General features: G+C 39.5%; 1 protein-coding gene across 3 annotated transcripts in view; it reads left to right on the top strand.

The window, feature by feature from the left end:
- LOC144204601 (solute carrier family 41 member 1) overlaps window positions 1-11,656 on the top strand; it is a 12,967-nt gene extending 1,311 nt beyond the window's left edge. For 2 of the 3 annotated variants that reach the window (XM_077728674.1, XM_077728666.1), the window contains exons 2-11: window positions 12-340; window positions 5,028-5,135; window positions 6,039-6,110; window positions 6,382-6,526; window positions 7,390-7,536; window positions 7,861-8,005; window positions 8,119-8,198; window positions 8,780-8,914; window positions 9,804-9,952; window positions 10,552-11,656. In XM_077728674.1, coding sequence (XP_077584800.1) covers window positions 29-340; window positions 5,028-5,135; window positions 6,039-6,110; window positions 6,382-6,526; window positions 7,390-7,536; window positions 7,861-8,005; window positions 8,119-8,198; window positions 8,780-8,914; window positions 9,804-9,952; window positions 10,552-10,722 — 1,464 coding nt within the window. In that variant the 5' untranslated portion in view covers window positions 12-28 and the 3' untranslated portion in view covers window positions 10,723-11,656. Of the gene's footprint in view, window positions 1-11; window positions 341-1,854; window positions 3,239-5,027; window positions 5,136-6,038; window positions 6,111-6,381; window positions 6,527-7,389; window positions 7,537-7,860; window positions 8,006-8,118; window positions 8,199-8,779; window positions 8,915-9,803; window positions 9,953-10,551 lie in introns of those variants that run through there. The other variant, XM_077728682.1, reaches the window with a different exon arrangement.
- Window positions 11,657-11,880: the final 224 nt, after the last annotated feature.

Here is an 11,880-nt window from a genome sequence, read left to right on the forward strand (position 1 = left end):
TGTGTTCATAGGTTAAATCACTGACATCATGCCTGGTGAAGACAAAACCCCACAACAACCCCGCCAAAGAAAAAATAATAAAAAGTCCCGTTCAAAGGGAAAGAGCACTACCACAGTTCCTAATGTAGTTCTGACTGGTCCCTCTAAAGTACAGGATGATCTCCATTTACCATCCATCATTCAGCCTCTTCCTAAAAAGCCATCAGAAGCACGAACCAAAGTAGCAGTGGCCAAAATTGAAGAGGAGTCATCCCGAGCAATATGTCTACAGGTTCTTTTTCCATACCTGTTAGCAGGGATGGGGATGGTGATGGCAGGGATGGTGCTCGATAATGTAAAGGTAGGTAGTTTATTCCATGTTTTTTGTATGTGACAAGATTTCTGTTCTTCAATGGAAACTATGTTTTGACTAGCCATGTTCAGGAAAATATATGATGAAAACTTAAGTAAAAAATAGCAGAGGTTGGTACTTTTTGAGTGTTAGTTGTTAGTTTTTAAACATTATTTTCCTTTCATTTTGGCAACCTCCCCTTTCTTTAATTTGTCTAACGAGAAAACTGTACAACCATTTATTAGCACTAATTGAATAGTTTATAATATAATAATAATCGGACATAGTCTTTGTCAACATCATTGACTCGACAAAAGCCTAATTGTCATTATACCCAGAAACTGCGTATGACGAAATTGGTAGTGCTTCTCCATAAGGTGCATTTTCTCGGCAAAAGACCTAAATAAGTGATAATTTCGTACTCGTAATTTGGCATTCTGTCATGATGGATACATCACATCACCCCCGAGCGGATCACTTACCTCTCACTGTCTTTCACTTACCATCCATCAGCCAGTAGGAGGTAGATCACCGCCCAATGTCTTTTCACGTTACCTCACCCCGAAGTTATTACACAGAAGGGATTGTGTCGTGCTACCGCAAGTTTAGAGTCCTGATGGATGTAGGAAAAAACCTGTCCTTAAGCCTATTTGTCCATACTTTGTCAGACCTATAGTGTCTGCCTGACGACAGCAGCTGGAAAAGGTTTTGACCAGGGTGGTATGGGTCCCCGACAATGTTCCTGGCTCTGCTGAGGTAACTAGGGCTGGCAATGACTTCCAGTGAAGGCAGCCGAGGATCTTCTGGGCACTGTTAATCACTCTCTTATGTTTAGTTAACACATCTATGGGTGGTGATTTTTATAAACCACCCTTTGGCTAAAGTGGATTTATTTATTGATTATATATATTTTTTAAAATATGCACTTATTCTGTCTTTTCACTGTTTTAGGAAAGAAACTAATAAACTAATTTACTATTGTTCATTTAAAATTACTAAGCAACAGGGACAAATCTGTTGCTTTATCTTTAATAATTTGGTAATATTGTGGCATATTTTTGAGATTTCAAATATTGTGTTGTGTCAGATTTTTTTTTACCCTGTCACATAACAGGGATGAAACAATCCCATGTTTTATTTACAGTAATTTTCCTTCAGAAAATAGCTATTACTGATACAATAACCCACTAAAAGTAAAAAAAATCTGGACTTTCTGGTCAACCCTGGTGGAAATATTGAGTCCTACAAATCTTGCATGTTAGAACTAAGCTAGAGAATGAAATGCATATGTATAAAATGGGAGGTATTACATGGAAGTTTGATCACAAAGAATAAGGATCCTGTTATGTATGGTCTCAGGTTGAGAGTCAATATTTTTTAAAGGGTGCTTGCTATAATTTGGTCATTTGTTTTCCTGGATAAGCATGACGTGTAGTGGAGTCAGCCCTGCTTCTTATCTGCAACGTCACAGTAGAGAGGAGGGGAGTGGGATAGCATTTCCTTGATGCTGTTCTAAAGAGGAGAGAAACTGAAGCTCTCGGACATCAGTTCCTGCATTTTTAGGATATTTCAGGACGCATATTAACAGCGTGGATCTGTTTTTTTCATTGCATTGGACAGACGGCAGTAAAAAGGCATTCACATCGTTATAGTGCGACATTGTCGTTTTTTTTATGGGGTTATGGTTTGGTTCAGGTCAAGGGTAATCCTGATAGGATTAAAGTGGCAACTAAATGAAATGAAGACTGCTTTGAAATTTATGTTATTTTGTCCTTTGAATAACTTTTGCTTCTGAATGTCTGGGGGATTGAAGCCATTGTGTGGATGCTGTGTTCTCAAGTTGTGCTGAGAAATGGATCACTTCATCACTGCTGACTCATCAATGGGTCATGATGTCAAGTATCATTGCATGGCTTGTGGAAAAAGTAACTATAAATTGACATCCGGAAAAAATGGAAGGAAAATTGACTTAAAATTGTATTTTTCTCGTTCCTTATGCCTAGTGGGCAGCATTTTGGGAACTAACCTAAATCTATCTGAGTAAGTTATGCTAAATTTGTTATTGACATGAAAGTGAATTGACTTGAAAGTGAATATGCTTGACTTGAGTCCCTTAAATGTGACTTTTTATAGTACTGTAAATTGACCAGCTTTATTGTTAAACTGTTTCACTCGTCCCAAAAACTTGACTGTTAAGTACTATTAACCTTAACTTGGTGTAACTTCATATTCTGTTGTTTTTACCTTAAACCTGCCAGCATATTTTACTTTTGTATTATTTAAATCATGTCTATTATTGTCTTTAAATATCTAACTAAAAATTTAAAATTGTATAGATGATAGTCATTCTAAATTAAATTGACTGCAAACGTATTAGCAACAAAGTTTTTTTTTTTTTTTTAATTTAGGTTCATTGTATATGTTGTTACTTGCACTTGAATGGACCACCCATTCATCAGGAGACCTTGAATTGGCCTTTTTTGTGTTTTCTTGGAGTCAAGGTGAAGGCTGATGTTCTTTGTGGATCTTTTTGGACATTTTCTCCTATTTTTGGGAAGGCCACAAGGGCTTTCGATTTAGATCAACTTTTCTTTGGAGCTGAATACATACACTTTTTCCTCATTTCTTTCTGGATTCAACTGCTCACTTTGCTCACTGTCTTTACATTTGCTGGGCTGGCACGACTACATTAACTTAGCCCCTTCACATAACATGGCTGTGACTCATCTTGAGCTGGAGCTTTGCTACCAGGGGAACAAGTTACGAGGTGTGACGTGGAAGCTGACACATTCGGAACATGGTTTTCTACCTGAGAGCTCATGGCTCATTGCACTTCAAGTTGTGGTGCCCTTCCTGGTTTCAGGCATCGGAATGGTCTTTGCTGGTGTCGTCATGGACCTGATACAAGTATGCAAATCTCTGGGAAAAAAAATATTAACGTTTATGTGACAAAGCAAAGCGTTTACTTTCTACAGCAGAGCTCACCAATTAAATTGACAAGATGTCCATTAACTTGATAAGCAAAGCGGCCCATTATATACACAGGTACCCAGACGTTGACAGACGTTTGGTCAACAGACACTTGGTCCCCGGACGTTACGTCGAACGGACGTTTGGTCGACGGACAGTTCTCTCTCACTCATGATTATAATTTTGAGAGCGAGAGATTACCTGGTTGATCGCTTTCAACAGTAAACTCTCTCTCATGATTATAATTTTGAGAGCGAGCGAATCCGGCAACCAAACGTCCGTTTGACGAAACGACCGGGTACCAAACGTCCGGGGACCAAACATCCATTCGACGAAACGTCCGGGGACCAAACGCCCCGGGACCAAACGTCCGGGTACCAAACGTCCGGGAACCAAACGTCCGGGGACCAAACGTCTGTCGACCAAACGTCTGTCGACCAAACGTCTGTCGACCAAACGTCTGTCGACCAAACGTCTGTCGACCAAACGTCTGTCGACCAAACGTCTGTCGACCAAACGTCTGTTGACCAAACGTCCGGTCACGATATGCATATATAGTATGTGTATTTTTTTCAAATGTCTTTTTAATTGCAAATATAAATTGGAAATGATACTAATAACTTAGTATTTCAAATAATTTTGCTGAACATTACTCAAGCATCCATTTGTGCAAATCTTGGCTTTTTCTTAAGAAATTAATTGCACACTTGATACAACATACAAATAATGAAACTCCTCTCAGAAAGCTGAATCAGCTCAAACTTGAAAAGTGCAACAGGCAGCAATTAAAGTACCCTCAAAAAGTCCAGATTCAGACTGCGGTCCGCCATTTGTTGACCCCTGGTGGGACATCAGTGTTCATAAATATTTTTTCAGTAAACAGCAGTATCAGCATCCCCCAATACTACAAATGGGAATTGGTATTAGCAGCCAAAAAAAACAGTTCATGAAGCACTAGTTATAGTCAGGATTTTTTGGATTGGTAACATCACATCTTTCCTTACTTCTCTGCCTGCCTCTCTTCAGTATCACTTCTCTCTTGGCAGCTGTGCTTTTCTGTGCATCTATTTAAAGACCTAAACCCCTTGAACCTGCCGTGTCGACTTGAAGTCGGAAAAGTATGTTGGGCTCTAAACTATATCTTATGCACCCTGTGAAACTGCAGCCACTTGGCGACCAGAGATGTGGTATTAGTTAAAGTAGGCTAGTAGGTTAGTCTATAATACAGCATGTGATGCTTACCTAACACTTAATCAAGATTGAATTTTCATAATCTTCATCGTTTAAGGCAAGGGTGTCAGACTCGGGTTGGTTCGCGGGGCGCATTAACGGGCCGGACCCTATTAGATATAATATGTAGATTTTTTTTAAATATAAATGGATTAAATGAACTGAACTAAAAACACAGAAAAAAATGATTAAAAAACTACAATTATTCATTTAAAAGGGGAAAAATCAGGAAATTTAATCTAATCTATACTCAAAAACAGAAAGTCGGCACTCATGATTTACTTTCTCGGGCCGCACAAAATGATGCGGCGGGCCAGATTTGGCCCCCAGGCCACCACTTTGGTTTAAGGTTAAATTACTTCATTCATTCATTCATTTTCTGAACCCCTTATCCTCACAAGATTTGCGAGGGGGTGCTGGAGCCCAAGTGACTTTGGGACATTTATCGTTAATTTCATTTGTCAATCATCTCAACTATTTTATTTGTGTGTTTTAGCATTGGGATGTGTTCAAGGTAATCACGGAGGTGTTTATCCTGGTTCCTGCACTAGTTGGACTCAAAGGAAACCTGGAGATGACCCTTGCCGCTCGTCTCTCCACTGCTGTAAGATAAGAAGACATGCATATTACTTTCAACTCAAAGCAAACATTTCATTCCCTAACATTTTTGAGTATCCTTAGCAAATTTCACCATCTTTTTTAAAGTTAGAACAAGTTCATATAGACCAGGGGTGTCAAACTCCCTTTGGTCTGTGGGCCGAATACAGCTTAATTTGAGATCAAGTAAGCCGGACCAGAAAACTCATTGCAAAATTACATAAAACTAACAATAATCCCACTTTTTTCCTTTGTATTAGTCACTAATACTAATAATTAGTGCAAAGAATGAGTAAATTATCAAAATGTTTATCAACAGAATTTTCCTTTTACATTATGAACAATATATTATGAACAAGAGAATAACATAAGAACATAAATAAATGTCAATTCATGTTGTCTGCACGTACTAAAACACTGCTCTCCCTAGCGGATAATACAAGAACTACAAATTTTAAAGAAAATTCATATTCTTATTATACAATGCAGCTTTCTTCCCTGGGCCGTACCAAACCACCAGACGGGCCGGATCTGGCCTCTGATATAGACTCTGATGCATGCAATTCCATTGACCAGACTAGGGATAGGCTCTTGGCATGAAAATATTCCCACTGTTCAAACCCTTATGATTTTAACATGGCCAGCAAATCCGACAAAGCTTAAAATGATAGGTCAATTGAAATTGGATGTCCATGTCTGTAGTGAGATAAAAATGATCTTTAAAAAGACGGAAACTCATCTGGAACCATAGGATTATTAATACATAAGTATGGCTTGCAGTTTTGTACCACTTAAACCATACCAAATACATTTTTTATAACCATTTTGATCCAATTTACCCTTTACATTATTATTTCAGATGTAGTTGTGAATTTGTGTTGGCTAAATTCTGTGCTTGACACATCTTTAGGCCAACACAGGACAACTTGATGACCCGAATAAACAATGGACGATGGTGTGCTGCAATCTTGCACTAATACAAGTAAGGTCTGCTTTTTTTTTTGGTTAAGATTAGTGAGCATTGTTATGTCAACAGCTGAGTTTCGACAATGGCCGTCATTTGTCAAAGTTACTGTACAGCATTTCCTTTTGATACACATAATATTTCTGCTCATTCCATGAGAGATGCGAAAATCTGGTGGCCAGACATCTTTGGCAAAAATCTGTAGCCAGGACATTCACTGTTATAATTTGGGGTTCTTTAGTTTAGTTTTGAAAACGTTTATTTAGCTTTTATTCTTCTTTCTCCCTAGGTTCAAGCGACTGTTGTAGGCTTCCTTGCGGCTGTTGCAGCTGTGTGTTTAGGAGCAATTTCTAGAGGGGGAATTGAATTTGACCAGGCAGCTGTTCTGTGTGCTAGTAGCATCGTCACAGCATTTGTGGCTGCTCTTTCTTTAGGTGAGTGATTTTTTTTTATCCTACATCATAACATTATCTCTCAATTTCCAGCACATACACACATTCAGTTGTGGTCCAAAATTAACATACACTTGTGAGGAACATAATGTCATGACTCATGCTCCTTTGACTTTCCCATTGTAGCGTTTGTAGGCGTTTGCATCCAATGAGCCTTATGTAAATGGCCTCACAGAAGTCACCAGCTGTAGTCACTCATAATCACTCACAAAAAATTAGAGGCCATGCTATGAAGTTCATTTCACTGACAAAAAATGTCAAGTCACCAAAATTGCCAATTCATGTTGCTGTATGGATATTTTTGACCTAGCAGATTTAATCACTTTTTCTGTTAACCCATAATAAAGTCATAAAAGAACCAAACTTCATAAATGTTTTTTTGACAAAGAAGTATCTGTTCCAATCACTCTATCAGAGAAAAATCAGAGTTGTAGAAATAACTGGAAACTCAAGAGAGCCATGACATTATGTTCTTCACAAGTGTATGTAAACTTTTGACCACTACTGTAAATTACCCACATTTTAAATAGTTTCAGATGGACAAGGTAGTCACGTCATGCTTGGTTCATTAGAGATTCTAGTTCATCATTTACCAATAAATATTTGCAATTTTTAAAGAAGGCCTCAAACACTTAAAATAAATGTTTTTCATGAATCAAATTGTCAGAAATTGTCACAATGATATAGTAAGTAGTTATGAAGACTGACTGCTCAATCTAATAAACAGTTTCATATTTGTCACCCTCAAGGATTCGGAATCAAGAGAATATTCATGATGTCATTGAATATAGAATGGATTGACCTATTACAGACAATTTTCTGTCTCTATTTTTCTCTCTTAACAGGGTTGCTGATGATTGGAGTGATCATCGGGTCTAGGAAGGTAGGAATCAATCCAGATAATGTGGCCACACCTATAGCTGCCAGTTTGGGTGATTTGATCACCCTTTCCCTGCTGGCAGGTGTCAGCAACATCCTGTATGAATACATAAGTGAGTAAATACAGCTGGCATATGGCTTACCAACTTTAGTGTGCTGAGGCTGCTTACTATATGGCTTCTAATACAAGGATCTGAACAATTGGTCAACAACTTTCAATACCAATATACCTTTTTAGCTTTCTTGCAGGTTTTTTTTAATTGATTGATCTTTAATCATTTGAGGAGTTTGTTTTTTTCACAAAATATTATTTATTGTTCAAATATGTCTATGTGAAAATAGTTGGTTTATATGTGATTTTAGGCCACGGTGATGAACAAATGTTTATGATATTGTCACTTTGAATTGACAACCCATTAAACCTGTTTGGTCTACAGATGAATGGTACCTTTCCCCACTTGTATGTCTGGTTTTCCTGGCTCTCATCCCACTGTGGGTTGTTGTGGCCCGGCAGAACCCTCAGAGTAAGGAAATTCTCTACTCGGGCTGGCAGCCTGTTTTAATTGCCATGTGTATAAGCAGGTATGTAGAAGCAAAACTTACACTATTGTCAATGTTTTAGGCTTTTTTTTCCAATGTCTGTTATTATGATTTTTTTTATATGGTCATTTCTTGAATTCATGTGTGTTTTGCAGCCTTGGAGGTGTAATATTGGACAAGACTGTTAGTAATCCAAACTTTGTGGGGATGGCTGTTTTTACACCAGTTATTAATGGTAAGATGAATGAGAGTAAGAATACATGTAGGAGTTATTTAGCATTTTTAGTGCTATGTTCAACAACAAGTGAAACTTCTCTGCAAAAATCCCTGAGGTCGCAATACCACTACAATTTGAAATCTTCACCCCAGTGCCCGTTTGCATTGAGTGGTGTAAAATAAAGTTGTATACAATGTTCCCTCTAATTTTTCATTGGTCTTGGTAGAAAGACAACCTCCCTTAGCGCACTGAGTACCATTGTGAGCAACATCATCATTGCTCGCTATGGGCACACCAGTATCACACCTGCCATAAGCAGGTGTATGTCAATGTTCCCTCTAATTTTTCATGTAAAACATGCTGTAAAACACAAAAACATAAGAGTGGACAGAGCTACTACCACTGGCTCCCGCGTAAACGGCGCCATCATGGGGAAAGGGGAAAAAATGTTTGGATTTTATTTACTGCGCGCCATATGATTACTGCTGCGCAGAGAAGATGAGAGTAGTGCGCAATTGCGCACTCACGCATCTTAGAGGGAACATTGGTTGTATATACGTAATGACAGGTTTACTGATTGTCAATTTGTACTGGTCTAGGCGTTGGAGGCAATTTAGTAGCCATCCAGGCCAGCAGACTGTCAACCTACCTGCACCTTTGGAGTATCCCTGGAGTGTTGCCCTTCCAAATGCGGCAGCATTGGCCCAATCCCTGTATGACATTCTTTTTCTCAGGTAATATCATCTAGATATTAAAGCATAGTCATTTGGAAGCAGTTGGCTATTATTTACAGCGGCAATCATGCCTGAAGCTTTGAATGAAATTGTAGTGCCAGTACTGCACAGTTACTGTTATATTTTGCTAGACACAGCATTTGTGTTTATATGACACTATTCTAATGAGTACCACTTCGTAACCGGACGTTTGGTCACTGGACGTTTGGTCACCGGACGTTTGGTCACCGGACGTTTGGTCACCGGACGTTTGGTCACCGGACGTTTGGTCACCGGACTTTTGGTCACTGGACGTTTGGTCACTGGACGTTTGGTCACTGGACGTTTGGTCACCGGACGTTTGGTCACCGGACTTTTGGTCACTGGACGTTTGGTCACCGGACGTTTGGTCACCGGACGTTTGGTCACCGGACGTTTGGTCACCGGACGTTTGGTCACCGGACGTTTGGTCACCGGACGTTTGGTCACCGGACGTTTGGTCACCGGACGTTTGGTCACCGGACGTTTGGTCACCGGACGTTTGGTCACCGGACGTTTGGGCACCGGACGTTTGGGCACCGGACGTTTGGGCACCGGACGTTTGGTCACCGGACGTTTGGTCACCGGACGTTTGGTCACCGGACGTTTGGTCACCGGACGTTTGGTCACCGGACGTTTGGTCACCGGACGTTTGGGCACCGGACGTTTGGGCACCGGACGTTTGGTCACCGGACGTTTGGTCACCGGACGTTTGGTCATCGGACGTTTGGTTGCCTGTCTTTTGGTCGGTGACCGGACTTTTGGTTGCCGGTCTTTTGGTCCCTTTTGGTCGCCGGTCAAATTGTGACAAAATTATGTTCATGAGAGAGAGTTTAATATCTAAATATCTTCTGTTTGCAAATCCCTACAGGTATGAATTCCAAGTCAGCACGTGTACTGCTGATGCTGGTTATCCCGGGTCATCTGGTGTTCCTCTACGCCATCTTTCTATTGCAGGGAGATGAGGTGGCCATCACCTTATCATTTGCTGCTTGCTATCTCTGTGCTGCTCTACTCCAGGTACATAAACTTCATACTATTGTATTCACTCTGGAACTATACCAGAAGTGTACAGTTGTGAGAGATCGTAATTTCTTGCATTCTGCGGGTTTCATGTTCTAGCATTTTCCTTTTTTAATGATATGCGTGGTAGTACATTTAGAGTGATTCTTGTTCACATTTATTTTTACTTTGGCAGTCCGTTTAGAATAGAATAGAAAGTCATAATCAGGCAAATAATGGTTTATAAAAATCCCTTCTAATGTCATTGCCTCCTTTTTTCAATTTCAAACTTCTTCGTTAAAGGTCTATTACTAAATCCAAATATCACACATTTTGACTACCGTATTTTCACGACTATAAGGCGCACTTAAAAGTCTTAAATTTTCTCCAAAATAGACAGTGCGCCTTATAAAACAGTGCGCCTTATAATACAGTGCGCCTTATATATGGAAAAATGTCATTCATTGAGGGCGCGCCTTATAATGCGGTGCACTTTATAATCGTGAAAATACGGTACTTATTTGAACCCATTTATGTATCAATGCTGTAGTGTTGAGTTTTCTATTCATATTTCTTTGCTTTTATGTACACTTAGCTGAGTGTTATCCTGATTTCAGGTGGCCATCTTAATCTACGCAGCCGATCTCATCGTTCGTATAATGTGGCGCCGTTCACTCGACCCTGACAACTTCTCAATCCCGTACCTTACGGCCCTGGGAGATTTGCTGGGAACAGGCTTTCTGGCTTTGAGCTACCATGTGTCATTGGTTAACAGTGAACAGCTCTGAATCAGTTTCTTGTTGATTTTTGTTACTTTCCATATACACAGATAGGCTATAAGGAATCTGCCTTAGGCCCAAACACTGATGAAAATACCACACAAGTGACTTATTTACAGCACATGCAACAATCAGTATTTCAAAAGGAAAAGATGTGTTCTGGGCAATGTTCCCTCTAGTTTTTAGTTTGTCTGGGCAGAAAGACAACCTCCCTGAGCGCACTGAGTACCAGTGTGACTGACATCATTGCTTGCTATGGGCACACCAGTATCACACCAGGCATAAGCAGGTGTATGTCAATGTTTTCTCTAATTTTTCATGTAAAACATGCTGTAAAACACGAAAAACATAAGAGTGGACAGAGCTACTACCACTGGCTGCCCCGTAAACGGCGCCATCATGGGGAAGGGGGTAAAAAAAAGTTTGGATTTTATTTACTGCGCGCCAGATGATTGCTGCTGCGCAGAGAAGACGAGAGTAGTTCACAATTTCGCACGCGCGTAGCTTAGAGGGAACATTGGTTCTGGGCTAATTTTTTTGTTGCATTTGTAACCATTAATCAGATGGGGGTGCTACAGAGAGTTTTCTGCTAAAAAGAAGTGAGTGTGAGTTGCATATGCAACCATGAGCACTTGAGAGCACATCAATCATAAACAATCCATCAATATGCCTTCTGTGAACATAGTTTGGAAGTCACTATTACATGGATTTTCTGCTCAAGATTAGAAATTGTTGCTGACTGGAATGTATTTGAATGTTATTTATATTTGTAAAGATTTTAAAAGAAGGTTTTATTAATGTGTTATTGTCAGTCCTGTACTTGATGTACTGTATGTTGCATGGTGTGTTCACTAGAGGAAACTATATTTGACCTTTTGACACAACATTAGATATAATATTGGAAAAGGTAATAAAGTGAACTCCATCAATTTCCACCATACAACTCAAACAGCAAGTTTTTTTTCAATTTTTTTAATTCAATATTTGAACCCTAACCGCTGGTGAGAGACCTATAAGTCCCGAACGCACCAATGGGAGCGTCACGCCGTCACTCTGGCGCCAAAACTATCTCTAGCACCTTTATTAAATCATAATTTTTCTTCATTAGACTCTTTTGCATGCATACTTTCATTGATTATCAACAGTGAAATAATGTTCTCAAAAGAA

The sequence above is a fragment of the Stigmatopora nigra genome, chromosome 1, assembly GCF_051989575.1.
Source record: "Stigmatopora nigra isolate UIUO_SnigA chromosome 1, RoL_Snig_1.1, whole genome shotgun sequence".
NCBI lineage: Eukaryota > Metazoa > Chordata > Actinopteri > Syngnathiformes > Syngnathidae > Stigmatopora > Stigmatopora nigra.